Here is a 24,243-nt window from a genome sequence, read left to right as displayed (position 1 = left end):
TTACATACACTTAGGTTGGAGTCATTAAAACTTGCTTTTCAACCACTCCACAAATTTCTTGTTAACAAACTATAGTTTTGGCAAGTCAGTTGAGACATCTACTTTGTGCATGACACAAGTCATTTTTCCCATCCAGAGCGACCCACAGGAGCAACCAGGGTCAAGCACCCCGCCCAAGGGCACAAGGACAGATCCCCCACCCAGTCGAATTGAGGAACCGAACCAGTGACCTCTTGTCCACCAGCCCAAGCCCCCACCGCCAGGCTACCAACCATCCAAGATCACCCCACAGTCCCCCCGAAAAACCTCCCCTCCCCTCCACTCCCCAACCCCCCACCCTCCCCCGAAGCCACTATCCCCATTCAACCCAACCAAAACCATCATCCTCAACCCCCCACCCTCCCCCGAAGCCACCATCCCCATTCAACCCAACCCAAACCACCATCCCCATTCAACCCAACCCAAACCACCATCCCCATTCAACCCAACCCAAACCACCATCCCTATTCAACCCAACCCAAACCACCATCCCTATTCAACCCAACCAAAACCACCATCCCCATTCAACCCAACCCAAACCACCATCCCCATTCAACCCAACCAAAACCACCATCCCCATTCAACCCAACCCAAACCACCACTCCCATTCAACCCAACCCAAACCACCATCCCCATTCTCTCCTGGAAGAAGCTAGCTAGCTTACAAAGAATAACAACAAAAAATATCTAGTTAACAGAAGAAAGGAAGACAAAATAAGGACAAAAGAAGGACAGAAGAAAAAGGAAAAGAAAGAGGACAACAAAGTGAAACAGTCAGCACTTCTATTGCAACTTCGTATTTCGTCGTCCTAACGTAGTCTACACTGCTATCTGCCCAGCAGCTAGCCAGCTAGCAAACGTCCACCGTCTACCGAATAGCAGCACTGTAGAAACTATTACACTCAACTGAACGACTTGATTAGTGTAGTGTTAGCTAGCTACATAGTTGTCTTTGCTGTCTTCGTATCCAAGATAATTGTGTAGTTTAGAGCGTGTAGTCTTAGAGTGATTATCTTAATTTACCGAGGTTAGCTAGCCAGCTATTTGTCGTCCTTAACGTAGGAGACACTGCTAGCTAGCCAACAGCTAGCCAACGTCTACTGAATAGAACTTCCGCACTCAACAACCCGGTCGCATTCCGCTTCGCTCCACAGGTAGTATCACATTTTTCATTTCATTTCATTACAGCACAACGGTTTGATTTGTTTGATCGTAGCTAGCTACATAGCTAGCTACATAGCCGTCTGTGTATCAAAGATAATTGTGTAGTCTAGAGCGATTTTCTAGGTTAGCTAGCCAGCTATTGTCGTTCTTTTAACGCAACATAACGTAATCAACAGTGCTAGCTAGCCAGCTAGCCCCGAATAGCAGCACTGTAGAAACTACTACACTCAACGGAACGACTTGATTAGTGTAGTGTCAACAACGCAGCCACTGTCAGCTAGCCTACAAAGTCAACAACGCAGCCACTGCCAGCTAGCCTACTTCAGCAGTACTGTATCATTTTTAATAATTTTAGTCAATAAGATTCTTGCTACGTAAGCTTAACTTTCTGAACATTCGAGACGTGTAGTCCACTTGTCATTCAATCTCCTTGCATTAGCGTAGCCTCTTCTGTAGCCTGTCAACTATGTGTCTGTCTATCCCTGTTCTCTCCTCTCTGCACAGACCATACAAACGCTCCACACCGCGTGGCCGCTGCCACCCTAATCTGGTGGTCCCAGCGCGCACGACCCACGTGGAGTTCCAGGTCTCCGGTAGCCTCTGGAACTGCCGATCTGCAGCCAACAAAGCAGAGTTCATCTCAGCCTATGCCTCCCTCCAGTCCCTCGACTTCTTGGCACTGACAGAAACATGGATCACCACAGATAACACTGCTACTCCTACTGCTCTCTCTTCGTCCGCCCACGTGTTCTCGCACACCCCGAGAGCTTCTGGTCAGCGGGGTGGTGGCATAGGGATCCTTATCTCTCCCATGTGGTCATTCTCTCTTTCTCCCCTTACCCATCTGTCTATCGCCTCCTTTGAATTTCATGCTGTCACAGTTACCAGCCCTTTCAAGCTTAACATCCTTATCATTTATCGCCCTCCAGGTCCCCTCGGAGAATTCATCAATGAGCTTGATGCCTTGATAAGCTCCTTTCCTGAGGACGGCTCACCTCTCACAGTTCTGGGCGACTTTAACCTCCCCACGTCTACCTTTGACTCATTCCTCTCTGCCTCCTTCTTTCCACTCCTCTCCTCTTTTGACCTCACCCTCTCACCTTACCCCCCTACTCACAAGGCAGGCAATACGCTCGACCTCATCTTTACTAGATGCTGTTCTTCCACTAACCTCATTGCAACTCCCCTCCAAGTCTCCGACCACTACCTTGTATCCTTTTCCCTCTCGCTCTCATCCAACACTTCCCACACTGCCCCTACTCGGATGGTATCGCGCCGTCCCAACCTTCGCTCTCTCTCCCCCGCTACTCTCTCCTCTTCCATCCTATCATCTCTTCCCTCTGCTCAAACCTTCTCCAACCTATCTCCTGATTCTGCCTCCTCAACCCTCCTCTCCTCCCTTTCTGCATCCTTTGACTCTCTATGTCCCCTATCTTCCAGGCCGGCTCGGTCCTCCCCTCCCGCTCCGTGGCTTGACGACTCAATGCGAGCTCACAGAACAGGGCTCCGGAAGGCCGAGCGGAAATGGAGGAAAACTCGCCTCCCTGCGGACCTGGCATCCTTACACTCCCTCCTCTCTACATTTTCCTCCTCTGTCTCTGCTGCTAAAGCCACTTTCTACCACTCTAAATTCCAAGCATCTGCCTCTAACCCTAGGAAGCTCTTTGCCACATTCTCCTCCCTCCTGAATCCTCCTCCCCCTCCCCCCTCCTCCCTCTCTGCAGATGACTTCGTCAACCATTTTGAAAAGAAGATCGACGACATCCGATCCTCGTTTGCTAAGTCAAACAACACCGCTGGTTCTGCTCACACTGCCCTACCCTGTGCTCTGACCTCTTTCTCCCCTCTCTCTCCAGATGAAATCTCGCGTCTTGTGACGGGCGGCCGCCCAACAACCTGCCCGCTCGACCCTATCCCCTCCTCTCTTCTCCAGACCATTTCCGGAGACCTTCTCCCTTACCTCACCTCGCTCATCAACTTATCCCTGACCGCTGGCTACGTCCCTTCCGTCTTCAAGAGAGCGAGAGTTGCACCCCTTCTGAAAAAACCTACACTCGATCCCTCCGATGTCAACAACTACAGACCAGTATCCCTTCTTTCTTTTCTCTCCAAAACTCTTGAACGTGCCGTCCTTGGTCAGCTCTCCCGCTATCTCTCTCAGAATGACCTTCTTGATCCAAATCAGTCAGGTTTCAAGACTAGTCATTCAACTGAGACTGCTCTTCTCTGTATCACGGAGGCGCTCCGCACCGCTAAAGCTAACTCTCTCTCCTCTGCTCTCATCCTTCTAGACCTATCGGCTGCCTTCGATACTGTGAACCATCAGATTCTCCTCTCCACCCTCTCCGAGTTGGGCATCTCCGGCGCGGCCCACGCTTGGATTGCGTCCTACCTGACAGGTCGCTCCTACCAGGTGGCGTGGCGAGAATCTGTCTCCTCACCACGCGCTCTCACCACTGGTGTCCCCCAGGGCTCTGTTCTAGGCCCTCTCCTATTCTCACTATACACCAAGTCACTTGGCTCTGTCATAACCTCACATGGTCTCTCCTATCATTGCTATGCAGACGACACACAATTAATCTTCTCCTTTCCCCCTTCTGATGACCAGGTGGCGAATCGCATCTCTGCATGTCTGGCAGACATATCAGTGTGGATGACGGATCACCACCTCAAGCTGAACTTCGGCAAGACGGAGCTGCTCTTCCTCCCGGGGAAGGACTGCCCGTTCCATGATCTCGCCATCACGGTTGACAACTCCATTGTGTCCTCCTCCCAGAGCGCTAAGAACCTTGGCGTGATCCTGGACAACAAACTGTCGTTCTCAACTAACATCAAGGCGGTGGCCCGTTCCTGTAGGTTCATGCTCTACAACATCCGCAGAGTACGACCCTGCCTCACACAGGAAGCGGCGCAGGTCCTAATCCAGGCACTTGTCATCTCCCGTCTGGATTACTGCAACTCGCTGTTGGCTGGGCTCCCTGCCTGTGCCATTAAACCCCTACAACTCATCCAGAACGCCGCAGCCCGTCTAGTGTTCAACCTTCCCAAGTTCTCTCACGTCACCCCGCTCCTCCGCTCTCTCCACTGGCTTCCAGTTGAAGCTCGCATCCGCTACAAGACCATGGTGCTTGCCTACGGAGCTGTGAGGGGAACGGCACCTCAGTACCTCCAGGCTCTGATCAGGCCCTACACCCAAATAAGGGCACTGCGTTCATCCACCTCTGGCCTGCTCGCCTCCCTACCACTGAGGAAGTACAGTTCCCGCTCAGCTCAGTCAAAACTGTTCGCTGCTCTGGCTCCCCAATGGTGGAACAAACTCCCTCACGACGCCAGGACAGCGGAGTCAATCACCACCTTCCGGAGACACCTGAAACCCCACCTCTTTAAGGAATACCTAGGATAGGATAAAGTAATCCTTCTCACCCCCCTTCCCCCCCTTAAAATATTTAGATGCACTATTGTAAAGTGGTTGTTCCACTGGATGTCATAAGGTGAATGCACCAATTTGTAAGTCGCTCTGGATAAGAGCGTCTGCTAAATGACTTAAATGTAAATGTAAATGTAACCCAACCAAAACCACCACCCCCATTCAACCCAACCAAAACCACCATCCCCATTCAACCCAACCAAAACCACCACCCACCCATTCAACCCAACCAAAACCACCACCCCCATTCAACCCAACCAAAACCACCATCCCCATTCAACCCAACTAAAACCACCACCCACCACCCATTCAACCCAACCAAAACCACCATCCCCATTCAACCCAACCAAAACCACCACCCACCCACCCATTCAACCAAACCAAAACCACCATCCCCATTCAACCCAACCAAAACCACCACCCACCACCCATTCAACCCAACCAAAACCACCATCCCCATTCAACCCAACCAAAACCACCACCCACCCACCCACCCATTCAACCCAACCAAAACCACCACCCACCCACCCACCCATTCAACCCAACCAAAACCACCATCCCCATTCAACCCAACCAAAACCACCATCCCCATTCAATGCAACCAAAACCACCACCCACCACCCATTCAACCCAACCAAAACCACCATCCCATTCAACCCAACCTAAATTGAGCAGCTGCTGAAAAATGAGCTCCTGTATATATTGAGATTTAAATGGTTTTTTAGAGTGAAGTACATCAAAAAGAATCAAGAGAAAACTGCAAGACTCAATAGAAGACAAAACAAGGAACAAACCAAAAAGACAGGCTTTTGAAAAATTAACTATTTTTCATAAAATTGTACAGTTATCTTAGCTAGCTGAATTGCTAGCAGAATTGTTTACTTGTTGCTAAGCAGTTGCTAGGGACTCTCCTGGAAGAATTCTAGCTAGCTTACAAAGAATAACAACAAAAAATATCTAGTTAACAGAAGAAAGGAAGACAAAATAAGGACAAAAGAAGGACAGAAGAAAAAGGAAAAGAAAGAGGACAACATAGTGAAACAGTACTTCTATTGCAACTTGTATTTCGTCGTCCTAACGTAGTCTACACTGCTATCTGCCCAGCAGCTAGCCAGCTAGCATACGTCCACCGTCTACCGAATTGCAGCACTGTAGAAACTATTACACTCAACTGAACGACGTGATTAGTGTAGTGTTAGCTAGCTACATAGTTGTCTTTGCTGTCTTCGTATCCAAGATAATTGTGTAGTTTAGAGCGTGTAGTCTTAGAGTAATTATCTTAATTTACTGAGGTTAGCTAGCCAGCTATTTGTCGTCCTTAACGTAGGAGACACTGCTAGCTAGCCAACAGCTAGCCAACGTCTACTGAATAGAACTTCCGCACTCAACAACCGGGTCGCATTCCGCTTCGCTCCACAGGTAGTATCACATTTTTCATTTCATTTCATTACAGCACAACGGTTTGATTTGTTTGATCGTAGCTAGCTACATAGCTAGCTACATAGCCGTCTGTGTATCAAAGATAATTGTTGTCGTTCTTTTAACGCAATGTAACGTAATCAACACTGCTAGCTAGCCAGCTAGCCCCCGAATAGCAGCACTGTAGAAACTATTACACTCAACGGAACAACTTGATTAGTGTAGTGTCAACAACGCAGCCACTGCCAGCTAGCCTACAAAGTCAACAACGCAGCCACTGCCAGCTAGCCTACTTCAGCAGTACTGTATCATTTTAATCATTTTAGTCAATAAGATTCTTGCTACGTAAGCTTAACTTTCTGAACATTTGAGACGTGTAGTCCACTTGTCATTCCAATCTCCTTGCATTAGCGTAGCCTCTTCTGTAGCCTGTCAACTATGTGTCTGTCTATCCCTGTTCTCTCCTCTCTGCATCTTTTTCCTCCAAACATAACGATGGTCGTTACGGCCAAACAGTTTCATCAGACCAGAGGACATTTCTCCAAAAAGTACAGTCTTTGTCCCCATGTGCAGTTGCAAACCGTAGTCTAGCTTTTTTATGGCGATTTTGGAGCAGTGGCTTCTTCCTTGCTGAGCGGCCTTTCAGGTTATATAATCTGTTGTTGGAAAAATTACTTGTGTCATGCACAAAGTAGATGTCCTAACCGACTTGCCAAAACTATAGTTTGTTAACAAGAAATGTGTGGATAGATTGAAAAACGAGTTTTAATGACTCTAACCTAAGTGTTTGTAAACTTCAGAATCAACTGTATATATATTTAAAACATACAATCTATCTGTATTGAAGCCGCACAACATTATATAACATTCAGTCATCCAGCAGACACTCCCATCCAGAGCGACCCACAGGAGCAACCAGGGTCAAGCACCCCGCCCAAGGGCACAAGGACAGATCCCCCACCCAGTCGAATTGAGGAACCGAACCAGTGACCTCTTGTCCACCAGCCCAAGCCCCCACCGCCAGGCTACCAACCATCCAAAACCACCACCCACCACCCATTCAACCCAACCAAAACCACCATCCCCATTCAATCCAACCAAAACCACCACCCCCATTTAACCCAACCAAAACCACCATCCCCATTCAACCCAACCAAAACCACCATCCCCATTCAACCCAACCAAAACCACCATCCCCATTCAACCCAACCAAAACCACCACCCACCACCCATTCAACCCAACCAAAACCACCATCCCCATTCAACCCAACCAAAACCACCACCCACCACCCATTCAACCCAACCAAAACCACCATCCCCATTCAACCCAACCAAAACCACCACCCACCACCCATTCAACCCAACCAAAACCACCATCCCCATTCAACCCAACCAAAACCACCATCCCCATTCAACCCAACCAAAACCACCATCCCCATTCAACCCAACCAAAACCACCACCCACCACCCATTCAACCCAACCAAAACCACCATCCCCATTCAACCCAACCAAAACCACCATCCCCATTCAACCCAACCAAAACCACCACCCACCACCCATTCAACCCAACCAAAACCACCATCCCCATTCAACCAAAACCACCACCCACCACCCACCACCCATTCAACCCAACCAAAACCACCACCCACCACCCATTCAACCCAACCAAAACCACCATCCCCATTCAATCCAACCAAAACCACCACCCCCATTTAACCCAACCAAAGCCACCATCCCCATTCAACCCAACCAAAACCACCATCCCCATTCAACCCAACCAAAACCACCACCCACCACCCATTCAACCCAACCAAAACCACCACCCACCACCCATTCAACCCAACCAAAACCACCATCCCCATTCAACCCAACCAAAACCACCATCCCCATTCAACCCAACCAAAACCACCACCCACCACCCATTCAACCCAACCAAAACCACCATCCCCATTCAACCCAACCAAAACCACCACCCACCACCCATTCAACCCAACCAAAACCACCATCCCCATTCAACCAAAACCACCACCCCCATTCAACCACACCACCACCCACCACCCACCACCCATTCAACCCAACCAAAACCACCACCCACCACCCATTCAACCCAACCAAAACCACCATCCCCATTCAACCCAACCAAAACCACCACCCCATTCAACCCAACCAAAACCACCATCCCCATTCAACCCAACCAAAACCACCATCCCCATTCAACCCAACCAAAACCACCACCCACCACCCATTCAACCCAACCAAAACCACCATCCCCATTCAACCCAACCAAAACCACCACCCACCACCCATTCAACCCAACCAAAACCACCATCCCCATTCAACCCAACCAAAACCACCATCCCCATGCAACCCAACCAAAACCACCATCCCCATTCAACCCAACCAAAACCACCATCCCCATTCAACCCAACCAAAACCACCACCCATCACCCATTCAACCCAACCAAAACCACCATCCCCATTCAACCAAAACCACCACCCCCATTCAACCAAAACCACCACCCACCACCCATTCAACCCAACCAAAACCACCACCCCCATTCAACCCAACCAAAACCACCACCCATCACCCATTCAACCCAACCAAAACCACCACCCACCCAATGCGGGTGATAACCAACAAGAAAAGTGAGAAAAGCGAAGGAAAACAACTATGCAAAAACAAAAGCCATCAAGGATAACAACAACCGAAACAGTAAGGCCAACTGTATGCATTTCTGTGTGTATGTGGCACTATTTACATGTGCGTATGTGTGTGTGTGTCCTTGTGTGTGCACATCTGTGCGTTTGAATGCGAGTGTGTGTGTGTATGCAGGTGTACAAGAGCTTGTGTGGCATCAGCCTCAGGCAAACAGTGTGTCAGTGTTGTTAGCGTGCTAGGCCTTATACTGTACCTTGGCCTGCAGTCGTCCTCCTATGGTGTTTCTCATATGATAGACAGCGATGACCACATCACCCTGGACATTCACACCGAGAGGGAAGATCACCTTCCCATCCTGGACCCTGTGCTCTCTGAGAAAAAGGGGTGAGTGAGAGAGAGACAGACAGAGAAAAAGAGAGAGGTAGTCAGAGATGGTGTGTGTGTGTGTGTCTCCGACTCAGTGCACTAGATAATCCAGTCATGAGGATCCAGGATTAACACAAATCAGGTGACAACCCAGGTCTCTGTGTGTCCGTCTGTCTTTATCTGTGTCTGCATCTGTGCCTACCGCATCCTCTCATAGTCCTGTGCTGTAGAGAAGATCTTAGTCTCCCCTATGAGGACCTCACAGAAAGGTCTGCAGCCGATGCGTTGTTTGTTGAAGCAGGGTACTGGACTCATGGTGACCGCCTTGACCACCAGGGGCTTTGAGTGGGGCAGGGAGGGCTTCTCTGATACCATACTGCACACATAGCCTATGTACCTGGAGAAGTGCGAGAGAAAGAGTTTTCAAGGTCACACACATGAACCTCCCCTGAGCACTGAGTACGGCCTATAAACAAACATTGTCTATGTACATTAATACAGGGGGATAAGATCATTTTTGTGCTCGAAAATCACAAAGCTATCCATCTTAAAGTTTTATACTTGAAATCGCTCCTATGTGCGGATGTTCTTGCATAGAAAGCATTCCCAGCGTCAAAACACAACGTCAAATCCCCAACAAAGATGATGCTTGGTTTCCACTGTCCTTATACACCAGCCTCTCTCTTTTTGCACTGAAGGATGAAGGAGTCTTTGTTATTGAGAAGCAGCTGTGTGGGTGTTAGGTCACCAAGGAGGGGTGTGTGTGTCGCGGCGACTCAGCCAATCGGAAATTAAATAGGCTCGTAAAGGATTTAGGAGAGCAATGGAGGGGGAGGAGGAAGGAGGTTTTTATGTTCATCCATCTAAACATGACCAAACTCAAAGTCGGGGAGGAGAAGACTGTTTACAGTGTCTCATTTTATTTTACTTCACTAATCGTGTGTTTTCACACACAGGCACACACACACACACACACACACACACACACACACACACACACACACACACACACACACACACACACACACACACACACACACACACACACACACACACACACACACACACACACACACACACACACACACACACACACACTCTCTGTTGCCCTACCTCCGGTGCGAGGGCCAGAGGCCTGAGCCGGGTCTCTTGGCGCTGAGTAGCTGCATGGCGGGCACTGGGTTGCTGAAGAGGTGGCAAAAGCAGAACATGGCACAGACCAGCACACCCGAGGGAGCACGCCCATCCTGAAGAGGGTGAGTGAGAGAGCAATAGATGAAAAAGAGTTGCAGTGGATCACTTCACACAACTCAATGCAGGATTCCTAGAAACTAGGAGGGCCGTTCCATGTTTCCTGTGCATGGCCAATATCTGTAGACTGATCCCTGATCTGTTTTTGCTATCACTCTTGACAATGAGTGACAAGGAGTTGGGACGACGGTATCTGTGTTTTCAGCCCCACGTCTACTTATTCCTCCACTAGCACTAAAAAGGGACTCCACACACAGAGTTCATCACGTATCTGCTGCCACTGTGAGTGTTCGTAAACAGACGGTATGTAAATATATTTCCTGTCTCTTTTTGTTTAATGAATATATCCAGAGTTATAAATACATCCAGCATTCTTGCTTCAACGCAACATTCAAGTTTTAGGAAGAGATATTGAACAACTCTCATAAATCCTCAAAGTGACTGCTCGACACCGATAAACCAAGCACAATAAAATCACATACAGCACGGTGGAAAGCATTCCATTCCAGAGGCATAGTGTACTGCAGTACTTAAGTCAAATATGTACAGCGCACCACTAAATATGTATACTTTCTCCACCCATAATTATTTTGCTGCAGCAAATGGACAATCAGGTTGTTGTCATTGCATTCTGCTGCAGTCCACAATAGTTCTTTTCTCTCTTGAATACAAAGCTCATCTGTCTTTGCTAAAGGTCTGCGGTGCCAGTGAACTCAGTGGGAACTGAAGCTGAAACAGAAACAGCAGCCTGAGCACTCCAAGCTGTGTTTCCCTTGGACCTCAGGCAGTCCCGATAACCCAGGACAAACCCAGGACAAACCCAGGACAAACCCAGGACGGGAGGGAGGAAACAATAGAAGGAGGAGGATGAGGAGACGGAAGGAAGAGATGGGGAGAGAGAGAGAGAGAGGAATGGTGTGTAAACAAGAAAGAAGTGAGGACGGAGCGTGAATGAGATTCACTTTTGTATATTGTCTACTTCACTTGCTTTGGCAATGTTAACATATGTTTTCCGATGCCAATAAGGCGCCTTGAATTGTATTGAATTGAATTATGATCCTCAGAACAGAGGCGACAAGAAGAGGGGAAGGAGGAGGGTGGAGGAGATGGAGGTAGGGAAGTGGAGAGAAAGGAATGGCGTTCAAGCAAGGGAAGAGGAACAGAGGACCAAGTGAAGAAGATGAAAGTGAATCTGAATAACAACTCTGGGTCTTACCGAGCAGGTGATGACACACACATTCTTGGGGTTCTGTTTGAGCCAGTTGTGCATGTTCTTACACACCGCAAACAGATTGTGCAGGCTGGGAGCCTGGCGGGGCGGCCAGTTACACTCCGAGACCTGGAGGGGGGGGAGAGAAAGGGGGAGAGAGAGAGGGAGGAGAGAAGGGGTTGTCGAGAAAGAGTGGGGAGAGAAGGGGATGGAGAGAGAGAGGGAGGAGAGAAGGGGTTGTCGAGAAAGAGAAGGGGATGGAGAGAGAGGGGGAGGAGAGAAGGGGTTGTCAAGAAAGAGAAGGGGATGGAGAGAGAGGGGGAGGAGAGAAGGGGTTGTCGAGAAAGAGAAGGGGATGGAGAGAGAGGGGGAGGAGAGAAGGGGTTGTCGAGAAAGAGAAGGGGATGGAGAGAGAGGGGGAGGAGAGAAGGGGTTGTCAAGAAAGAGTGAAGAGTGGGGAGAGAAGGGGGTGGAGAGAGAGAGCGAGAGACAGAGAGAGAGAAATAGAGATTATCTGTGACACCCTTGCGGTGGCAGCAACATGTGCACAAATCACGAGTTACCACGATGAGTCACGTAATTACAATGACATTACCAGAGAGAGAGAAAGGAGAAAGAGAGCCATTTTGAATTCACACTTTCCCCCAATACACTAATATCTGCATGAGCAGAGGAGACTGCAGACTGCACAGTCATTTCAGCTGCATTGTACCAGTGAATGAGCAGAGTCTGAGCTCAGGAGGACAGTTGTGACTTTAGACTTGAAAGTTACAATCCTTCATTAAAACAACAAACGCTCCCCACCTTTGTTTTGGTAACAAACAAAAAAACTGAAGTGGAGAAATGTAATCCCTCTTGAATTCATAGACCGGGGTATGAATGCCAATGACACAGTATCAAATATATAGAATTAAACTATGTTTTGAGGCTATACAATGTTTGTTCCCATTTACATGGTTCACAAACATTGGAGTCAAACAAGCTAATGCTATGGGTTCTGATGGGCTACGACAATTGAACTAATAAGCCCATTAGGCATTTTATAAATTATACTCTTCAAGAATCAATGGGTATCTATCATTAATTTATGTAGCAGCTAAGGATTTCACATGATTTCACAGGAGACCTATTTCAATGATTTCACATGAAGCCTATTTCAATGATTTCACATGAGGCCTATTTCAATGATTTCACATGAGGCCTATTTCAATGATTTCACATGAGGCCTATTTCAATGATTTCACATGAGGCCTATTTCAATGATTTCACATGAGGCCTATTTCAATGATTTCACATGAGGCCTATTTCAATGATTTCACATGAGGCCTATTTCACATGAGGCCTATTTCACATGAGGCCTATTTCAATGATTTCACAGGAGACCTATTTCAATGATTTCACATGAGGCCTATTTCACATGAGGCCTATTTCACATGAGGCCTATTTCAATGATTTCACATGAGGCCTATTTCAATGATTTCACATGATACCTATTTCAATGATTTCACATGAAGCCTATTTCAATGATTTCACATGAAGCCTATTTCAATGATTTCACGAGGCCTATTTCACATGAGGCCTATTTCAATGATTTAACATGAAGCCTATTTCAATGATTTCACATGAAGCCTATTTCACATGAAACCTATTTCAATGATTTCACATGAAGCCTATTTCAATGATTTCACAGGAGACCTATTTCAATGGTTTAACATGAGGCCTATTTCAATGATTTCACATGATATGCCTAAATAATAACCACTACGCTAATAAATAAACAAGTTTTTCTTTTGATTATTTAATTACCCACAGCATGTTATTTCAAGTTATCCTTTTGGAGTGAAACATCACATTGTTAAAATAGATTAGTTGGGCAACTGAAGGCTTATGTTAACTTTGATTGGGTTCGATGAAAATGATAGACCTTTCAAATGTTGTACACAACGTTGTATGCAACATTATCAGCAAGTGACTTGATGTACTGTGCCAAAGCGATTTAGAGTTGTCAAACAGGAGTAATGGTAATATTGTCAACATTCAGTTGTCAAAAATTCCTTTTAACAACCACAAAAAGGTTATGCATGCCAACATGTTAGCCAATAATTAAGAGTAGGCAAAGTGATCGTGTCAGGAGGAAATGATATCAAATGTTTTAACATCGCAACAGTTGATGTACAGCCACATTCACCGTGGTTGTCTGAAGCGTGCTATAGAGTTCACAGCTGGCGATGCCTCATTGCGATTGGTTATTCCCCATCATTTGCAACAATGTCAATGAGTGTCATCACATTCTTTCCTTTGCAGTACCTTAAACTGTCAAGATTACCATCTTAGAAAAACTCAGTTTGTCTAGGGAGTGTTTTAAAGGCCCCCTGATGTCAAAAACTTGATTGTTCTATGTTTTATATATATTTCCACACTATGAGGTTATAATAATACTATGAAAATGCTGATAACGTCCTTTTAGTGTAAGAGTTGTTTCAAAAAACCACCTGAAATATCATCCTTTGTTGGGATGGAGTTTTGGCCTTCCGTGGTGATATCATGCGATAAATTAGTTAATAGACCAATAAGAGAGAGAGTTCCAAACCTCTCTGCCAATAACAGCTAGTCTTCAGTTTTACCCCTCCCCACTCAGACCACTCCCAGACAGTAAGAGCTAAATTGTTGTTTTGAGAAATTGCTCTTTGCTAAGAAGCTATTTTTGTTTCTTGTTTTAACCATTTTAATTGAAAACAATCACAGTAAGTTACTTAATTGTTACCCAGAGATGATTTGATATTGAGATAAAAACAGCTCTGTTTGACCTTTGACATTATCTTAAAACCTACTTTGAGCCAGGAGTTTTATTTTGTCTTGTATGTGTGTGAGTGTGTGAGTGTGAGTGTGAGTGTGAGTGTGAGTGTGAGTGTGAGTGTGAGTGTGAGTGTGTGTGTGTGTGTGTGTGTGTGTGTGTGTGTGTGTGTGTGTGTGTGTGTGTGTGTGTGTGTGTGTGTGTGTGTGTGTGTGTGTGTGTGTGTGTGTGTGTGTGAGTGCCTGCCTGCCTGCCTGCCTGCCTGCCTGCCTGCCTGCCTGCCTGCCTGCCTGCATAATGAGAGAGGGGAGATGATGGTTGAAGACTGGTGCCTCGTTGACCCATAACTGGATGGAGTGATCTAGCTAGATAGAATCCAAGCATAACATCACTGAAAAGTAAAGAAGCTAAAGTGGGGACCAGGGCCCAAATCCACAAAGCATCTCAGAAAAGGTGCTAGGAATCTAGACAAACTCTGAGCCAGAAGTAAAATCAACTCATACAAGTTTATCTCAGCTGGAAATCACAACAGTTTGAGGCAACTCAAAGGAAAGATAGTAAAAAAAACTCACATTTACATTGTTGCAAATGATGGGGAATAACCAATCGCGATGACGCATCGCCAGACAACATAAACGGTTGTAATGAGAAAACGTTTGAAATCATTGAATTTTGATGATATTATTGTTATATCAACACACTCATCCCTCCCGTTCAACAACTAAATCACTTTGGCACAGTAGGCATCAAGTCGCTTGCCGATAATGTTGCATATCTTTTTTTAAAGGTCTATAATTTTCACCGAACACAATCAAAGTTAACATATATTTTTAACAACGTGATATTGCGCTCCAAAGGAATAACTTGAAATAATATGATAATGAAATAATCGAAATAAAAATATGCGACTATTTGTTAGCGTAGTGGTTAGTATTTAGGCATGTAATGTGAATTCGGCCTAGAGAAATCATTGTCAAAAGCGCAAGAGCTACTGTGGCATGTAGGTCGAGATTACTTACGGGTTGATTATATGGAAATAGATATATAGATATATATAGAAATATAGATTACTTACGGGTTGATTATATGGAAATAGATATATAGATATATATAGAAATATAGATTACTTACGGGTTGATTATATAGAAATAGATATATAGATATATATAGAAATATAGATTACTTACGGGTTGATTATATGGAAATAGATATATAGATATATATAGAAATATAGATTACTTACGGGTTGATTATATGGAAATAGATATATAGATATATATAGAAATATAGATTACTTACGGGTTGATTATATGGAAATAGATATATAGATATATATAGAAATATAGATTACTTACGGGTTGATTATATGGAAATAGATATATAGATATATATAGAAATATAGATTACTTACGGGTTGATTATATAGAAATAGATATATAGATATATATAGAAATATAGATTACTTACGGGTTGATTATATGGAAATAGATATATAGATATATATAGAAATATAGATTACTTACGGGTTGATTATATGGAAATAGATATATAGATATATATAGAAATATAGATTACTTACGGGTTGATTATATGGAAATAGATATATAGATATATATAGAAATATAGATTACTTACGGGTTGATTATATGGAAATAGATATATAGATATATATAGAAATATAGATTACTTACGGGTTGATTATATGGAAATAGATATATAGATATATATAGAAATATAGATTACTTACGGGTTGATTATATAGAAATAGATATATAGATATATATAGAAATATAGATTACTTACGGGTTGATTATATGGAAATAGATATATAGATATATATAGAAATATAGATTACTTACGGGTTGATTATATGGAAATAGATATATAGATATATATAGAAATATAGATTACTTACGGGTTGATTATATAGAAATAGATATATAGATATATATAGAAATATAGATTACTTACGGGTTGATTATATGGAAATAGATATATAGATATATATAGAAATATAGATTACTTACGGGTTGATTATATGGAAATAGATATATAGATATATATAGAAATATAGATTACTTACGGGTTGATTATATAGAAATAGATATATAGATATATATAGAAATATAGATTACTTACGGGTTGATTATATAGAAATAGATATATAGATATATATAGAAATATAGATTACTTACGGGTTGATTATATGGAAATAGATATATAGATATATATAGAAATATAGATTACTTACGGGTTGATTATATAGAAATAGATATATAGATATATATAGAAATATAGATTACTTACGGGTTGATTATATGGAAATAGATATATAGATATATATAGAAATATAGATTACTTACGGGTTGATTATATGGAAATAGATATAGAGATATATATAGAAATATAGATTACTTACGGGTTGATTATATGGAAATAGATATATAGATATATATAGAAATATAGATTACTTACGGGTTGATTATATAGAAATAGATATATAGATATATATAGAAATATAGATTACTTACGGGTTGATTATATGGAAATAGATATATAGATATATATAGAAATATAGATTACTTACGGGTTGATTATATGGAAATAGATATATAGATATATATAGAAATATAGATTACTTACGGGTTGATTATATAGAAATAGATATATAGATATATATAGAAATATAGATTACTTACGGGTTGATTATATGGAAATAGATATATAGATATATATATATAGAAATATAGATTACTTACGGGTTGATTATATAGAAATAGATATATAGATATATATAGAAATATAGATTACTTACGGGTTGATTATATGGAAATAGATATATAGATATATATAGAAATATAGATTACTTACGGGTTGATTATATGGAAATAGATATATAGAAATATATATAGAAATATAGATTACTTACGGGTTGATTATATAGAAATAGATATATAGATATATATAGAAATATAGATTACTTACGGGTTGATTATATGGAAATAGATATATAGATATATATATAGAAATATAGATTACTTACGGGTTGATTATATGGAAATAGATATATAGATATATATAGAAATATAGATTACTTACGGGTTGATTATATAGAAATAGATATATAGATATATATAGAAATATAGATTACTTACGGGTTGATTATATAGAAATAGATATATAGATATATATAGAAATATAGATTACTTACGGGTTGATTATATGGAAATAGATATATAGATATATATAGAAATATAGATTACTTACGGGTTGATTATATGGAAATAGATATATAGATATATATAGAAATATAGATTACTTACGGGTTGATTATATGGAAATAGATATATAGATATATATAGAAATATAGATTACTTACGGGTTGATTATATGGAAATAGATATATAGATATATATATAGAAATATAGATTACTTACGGGTTGATTATATAGAAATAGATATATAGATATATATAGAAATATAGATTACTTACGGGTTGATTATATAGAAATAGATATATAGATATATATAGAAATATAGATTACTTACGGGTTGATTATATGGAAATAGATATATAGATATATATAGAAATATAGATTACTTACGGGTTGATTATATGGAAATAGATATATAGATATATATAGAAATATAGATTACTTACGGGTTGATTATATGGAAATAGATATATAGATATATATAGAAATATAGATTACTTACGGGTTGATTATATAGAAATAGATATATAGATATATATAGAAATATAGATTACTTACGGGTTGATTATATAGAAATAGATATATAGATATATATAGAAATATAGATTACTTACGGGTTGATTATATGGAAATAGATATATAGATATATATAGAAATATAGATTACTTACGGGTTGATTATATAGAAATAGATATATAGATATATATAGAAATATAGATTACTTACGGGTTGATTATATAGAAATAGATATATAGATATATATAGAAATATAGATTACTTACGGGTTGATTATATAGAAATAGATATATAGATTACTTACGGGTTGATTATATAGAAATATCAACAACAAACATGTAAACAACTGCAAAGCAATTGTTTGTCTATGCTGCATGAATCACTGACCTGCTACCTTTTTCGATTATCAAAACGTCTGCTGGTAACTAGTTAGGACAGCTCATGGAGTCTCCTAAATATATGTAGACAAGGTAGGACTCTTATGACTAAAGAGGCTTCGTGCAGAGCTTTCATTTTGACCCATAAGAGTAGGCGTGAAATGTCTCTATTCTTTTTAAATGTAAGTCGGCAAGTCAGTTAAGAACAAATTCATTATTTTCAATGACGGCCTAGGAACAGTGGGTTAAACTGTCTTGTTCAGGGGCAGAACGACAGATTTTTTACCTTGTCAGCTCGGGGAATTGATCTTCCAGCCTTATGATTACTAGTCCAACGCTCTAACCACTCATTCTAAGCACTATTCTCAACTCCGAGACGCTTTGTGGACACGGCTCCTGATCTAGGAGTCATTGGAGTCCTATTTAGACAACTTCATTTCTGCCTCACTGTGAGACAAACTTTCCAGGTTCAGTCTTTCATCCTGATCTAGTTCTATGCATTGTCTCCTTCTACAGTTTCCAGTGAGGATTCTATGTCAATAATATTATGTAACATGTTTGACGTGAAACAATGCTGAGTGCCTATGGGTAATGTACTATAAAACATTGCTTGCACCAGATAGAAGAAAAAAAATGTATGTCTGAACTGAGGCAGTCTCCCATGTGTATCGCTGTGTGTTGATCTTGGTAGGCCTGGGTAGACTTTTCTCACTCTCTCTCTCTCTCAAACTTGTTACATAATATTATTGACATAGCATAGGAAACTGTGAAAGAGGATAGCACAATATATATAAATACACATACAGTTGAAGTCGGAAGTTTACATACAGCTAAGCCAAATACATTTAAACTCAGTTTTTCACAATTCCTGACATTTAATCCTATTAAAATGTCTTAGGTCAGTTAGGATCACTACTTTTTTTTAAGAATGGGAAATAATTAGAATAATAGTAGAGAGAACTATAGTAGAGAGAACTATTATAGTAGAGAGAACTATTTATTTCAGCTTTTATGTATTTCATCACATTCCCAGTGGGTCAGAAGCTTACATACACCCAATTAGTATTTGGTAGCATACGGGGTAGCCTTCCACAAGATTCCCACAATACGTTGGGTGAATTTTGGCCCATTCCTCCTGACCGAGCTGGTGTAACTGAGTCAGGTTTGTAGGCCTCCTTGCTCGCACACGCTTTCTCAGTTCTGCCCACAAATTGTCTATAGGTAAATGACTTAAATGTAAATGTAAATCTAGGTCAGGGCTTTGTGATGGCCACTCCAATACCTTGATTTGGTTGTCCATACGCCATTTTGCCACAACTTTGGGAGAATGCTTGGGGTCATTGTTCATTTGGAAGCCCCATTTTCGACCAAGCTTCAATTTCCTGACTGATGTCTTGAAATGTTGCTTCAATATATCCACATAATTTTCTTTCCTCATGATGCCATCTATTTAGTGTAGTGCACCAGACCCTCCTGCAGCAAAGCACCCCCACAACATGATGCTGCCACCCCTGTTGTGCTTCAAGGTTGGGATGGTGTTCTTCGGCTTGCAAGCCTCCCCCTTTCCCTCCCAACATAACGATGGTCATTATGGCCAAACAGTTATATTTTTGTTTCATCAGACCAGAGGACATTTCTCCAAAAGGTACGATCTGGCTTTTTTATGGCGGTTTTGGAGCAGTGGCTTCTTCCTTGCTGAGCGGCCTTTCAAGTTATGTTGATATAGGACTCGTTTTACTGTGGATATTGATACTTTTGTACCTGTTTCCTCCAGCATCTTCACAAGGTCCTTTGATGTTGTTCTTGAATTGATTTGCACTTTTCGCACCAAAGTACGTTCATCTCTAGGAGACAGAACGCGTCTCCATACTGAGTGGTATGACGGCTGCGTTGTCCCATGGTGTTTATAATTGCGTATTATTGTTTATACAGATAAACATGGTACCTTCAGGCATTTGGAAATTGCTTCCAAGGATGAACCAGACCATTTTTTTCCTGAGGTCTTGGCTGATTTCTTTTGATTGTCCCATGATGTCAAGCAAAGAGGCACTGAGTTTGACCGTAGGCCTTGAAATACATCCACACGTACACCTCCAATTGACTCAAATTATGTCAATTAGCCTATCAGAAGCTTCTAAAGCCATGACATCATTTTCTGGAATTTTCCAAGCTGTTTAAAGGCACAGTCAACTTAGTGTATGTAAACGTCTGACCCACAGGAATTGTGATAGAGTGAATTATAAGTGAAATAATCTGTCTGTAAACAATTGTTGGAAAAATTACTTGTGTCATGCACTAAGTAGATGCCCTAACCGACTTGCCAAAACTATAGTTTGTTAACAAGATATTTGTGGAGTGGTTGAAAAACTAGTTTTAATGACTCCACCCTAAGTGTATGTAAACTTCCAACTTCAACTGTATACTGTAGTTGATCACCACAGGAAAGGAAGACCCAGAGTTACCTCTGCTGCAGAGGAGAAGTTCATTAGAGTTACCAGCTTCAGAAATTGCAGCCCAAATAAATGCTTCACAGATTTCAAGTAACAGACATATCTCAACATCAACTCCTCAGAGGAGTGCGTGAATCAGGCCTTCATGGTCAAATTGCTGCAAAGAAACCACTACTAAAGGACACCAATAAGAAGAAGAGACTTGCTTGGGCCAAAAAACACAAGCAATGGACATTAGACCGGTGGAAATCTGTCCTTTTGTTCTGAGTCCAAATGTGAGATTTTTGGTTCCAACCGCCGTAAATTTGTGAGACGCGGAGTAGGTGAACGGATTATCTCTGCATGTTTGTTCCCACCGTGAAGCATGGAGGAGGAGGAGGTGTGATGGTGCTTTGCTGGTGACACTGTCTGTGATTTATTTAGAATCCAAGGCACACTTAATCAGCATTCTGCAGCGATACGCCATTCCATCTGGTTTACGCTTAGTGGGACTATCATTTGTTTTTCAACAGGACAATGACCCAACACACCTCCAGGCTGCGTAAGGGCTATTTGACCAAGGAGAGTCACCAATCACCAGACCTCAACCCAATTGAGATGGTTTGGTATGGGTTGGACAGCAGAGTGAAGGAAAAGCAGCCAACAAGTGCTCAGCATATGTGGGAACTCCTTCGAGACTGTTGGAAAAGCATTCCAGGTGAAGAGTGAGAGTGTAAAGCTGTCATCAAGGCAGAGGGTGGCTACTTTGAAGAATCTAAAATCTAAAATATATTTAGATTTGTTTCACACTTTTTTGGTTGTTACTCCATAATTCCATGTGTTATTTCATAGTTGATGTCTTCACTATTATTCTACTATGTAGAAAATAGACATGCTCTTTCCATGACATCGATCAACCAGGTGAATCCAGGTGAAAGCTATGATCCCTTATTGATGTCACTTGTAAAATCCACTTCAATCGGTGTAGATGAAGGGGAGGAGACAGGTTAAAGAAAGATTTCTAAGCCTTGGGGCAATTGAGACATGGATTGTGTGTGTGTGGCATTCAGAGAGTGGATGGGCAAGACAAAACATTGAAGTGCCTTTGAACGGGGTAGCAGGTGGCTGGCGCAGCGGTTTGTGTCAAGAGCTGCAACACTGCTGGGGTTTTCCACGCTCAACAGTTTCTCATGTGTATCAAGAATGCCCCACCATCCAAAGGACATCCAGACAACTTGACACAACTGTGGGAAGCATTGGAGTCAACATGGGCCAGCATCCCTGTGGGACGCTTCGACACTGACAAATTGAGGCTGTTCTGAGGGCAAAAGGGGGGAGGTGTTAGGGAAGGTATTAGGAAGGTGTTCTCATGTTTGGTAAACTCAGTGTATATCTGTCTCACCCGGTTGGAGAACTTGGCGCCGCGATAGTTGCGCTGTGACAGGTTGAAGACGGTGTAGTGGTCAGCGTGCCGTGAGTCCAGGAAAGAGCGGATGTCCTCCACATGGTTCTGGTTGCCGATCTGCAACGCCTCCGCAGGATATGACATCACTGGCAGGGGACAGAGAGGGAGACATATGTTCAATGACCATAGAGGTGATGATGAGGCATGCCAGGATATACAGTCCAGTACTATTATTACACACAGTCAAGGGGTTCCACTTTCATTCCACCTGCACTGTGCAGTATGGAAACGCCTTCAGGGTGATGGACCTGTGGCCACAGGGGTTTACCAACACAAACCAGGCAGGGAATCATACTAATCATTTAAAAGATGAGAGTCTTGTACTGTATGTGGTTTATGTAGTTAAAGTTACATTCATCTGGTTAAAAGTGGGTTGAAAGTAATTTAACCATAGGCAGGGTGTGAATTACAGAGCAGCAATGGGGGGGGGGGGGGTCAGCTGAGTGAGATGTTAGCTCCCCCTAAATGCAACAAAAGTCAAACTTGGGTAGGGTCTCTAAATAAGGCAAATTTTTCTATTTGTTTAGAATGCTGTGGTAAATATGTTTTACAGTGGTAAATATGAAAATAAAAGCTTCCAAATGAAACAAACACCCCCACCTCTCTGTCATAGTTTAAACCATTTGTTTCTAGTTGGCTACATAAACCGTCTCCCTGTCTACGGCATGGTCCACTCAGTGAGTGGGGCCTCAGCTGAGCTCCTTTAAACACTTTTCCTTTGTATTTCATTTTCGCCATTTTACCATATGTCCGTGATTTTTTTTAAAGAGCCTTTCTTCCAATGCATTCGATTTGTCTGTTGATTTGATCATTGTTTGCTTTTGTCCGTCGGTTGTTTAGAGCGCTCATTGCTTTGTTTTTCATGTGCGCCGGGGTATTGGTGTTCTCTGTGTCGTCCGTGGCCAGAAGTAGACCATTTATTTAGCTTCATTATTTTCTATCAATATTTGTTTTCTTTCCTGGATCAGAGGATGATGGTCGCCGATATCACTAGACACCAACGGAGCATCGAAACCATCCAACATGAATGACAGTAGGCCTATAGTTGACTCTTTCAGTTAGAAGCAATCGATTTTGCAACGGCATAGGCCTACATTATTTGATTTGTGTGCCCGTGAGGACTGTTTTCACAGTGAAACACAATGAAATGTTATGAAGGCATAGTTACACTTACAGTGCATTTTCAGAGATCTCCAATATCCAGGATTTTTTTTTACAGGGTTTAAGTTCTAATTCAATTGTTAAAAGCTTAATAATGACAAATAACACCGTCATAAATGTCATTCATGTAAGGAAAGTCAGGTAGTGTTTTATGTCAGGCCATCTGAGAAGACTCCAAGCATTAACTCGTGAATTATGGACAACTCATGAACGAGGGTGTAAACATGTTTGTATTCAACTCTTATATCATATTGAATGTAGGCTGCCTGTTCTGCGTGTGTTCATGTGTGTAAAATTGCCTCGGCTGAGAGGTTACGCTGCCAGCAGTGGTGTAAGCCTAGCGGAGGGTAAAGCGCAACTAAATGCAGTTTACCATCTTTTTTCAAAACATTTTACTTATCAGAGGTAACCCACCACTACATCACTGGCTGCCGGTAGGCCAATTTGAAGTTCATGGTAATAGGCCTACACATTGTAGCCTGGACTAGTAAATTGACCGTGTGTGTTAGGGTGACCATCCCGTTTTACTCGGGACAGTTTCAGCCCCATTTCAGGTTACAAATAGAGGTCCATTTGTCAGCAAGATGCATCAATTAATGTCGAATGTCATTAACTTTTTGGTGTTTGGTAAATAGATGTGTCATTTGATGAATGGAAATAGACGAGTGTACATGCAGTTTGGATTCATTGGAGTGGACAAACGGGCACAGGTAGCCTTTTTGAAGTGATTTGTTAGCCAATCAGATGAAA

At 42.3% G+C, this 24,243-nt stretch overlaps 1 protein-coding gene across 1 annotated transcript in view; it reads right to left on the bottom strand.

Annotated features, from left to right (window-relative positions):
- Positions 1 to 24,243, bottom strand: part of LOC124038693 (putative tyrosine-protein phosphatase auxilin) — a 70,917-nt gene that overhangs the window by 15,738 nt on the left and 30,936 nt on the right. The window contains exons 4-8 of the mRNA XM_046354779.1: positions 22,270 to 22,418; positions 11,543 to 11,665; positions 10,189 to 10,322; positions 9,278 to 9,472; positions 8,963 to 9,080 (exon numbers count right to left, since the gene is read on the bottom strand). Coding sequence (XP_046210735.1) covers positions 8,963 to 9,080; positions 9,278 to 9,472; positions 10,189 to 10,322; positions 11,543 to 11,665; positions 22,270 to 22,418 — 719 coding nt within the window. The remainder of the gene's footprint in view (positions 1 to 8,962; positions 9,081 to 9,277; positions 9,473 to 10,188; positions 10,323 to 11,542; positions 11,666 to 22,269; positions 22,419 to 24,243) is intronic.

Source organism: Oncorhynchus gorbuscha, linkage group LG06, assembly GCF_021184085.1.
Source record: "Oncorhynchus gorbuscha isolate QuinsamMale2020 ecotype Even-year linkage group LG06, OgorEven_v1.0, whole genome shotgun sequence".
NCBI lineage: Eukaryota > Metazoa > Chordata > Actinopteri > Salmoniformes > Salmonidae > Oncorhynchus > Oncorhynchus gorbuscha.
This window is presented reverse-complemented; position numbering and strand designations above follow the sequence as displayed.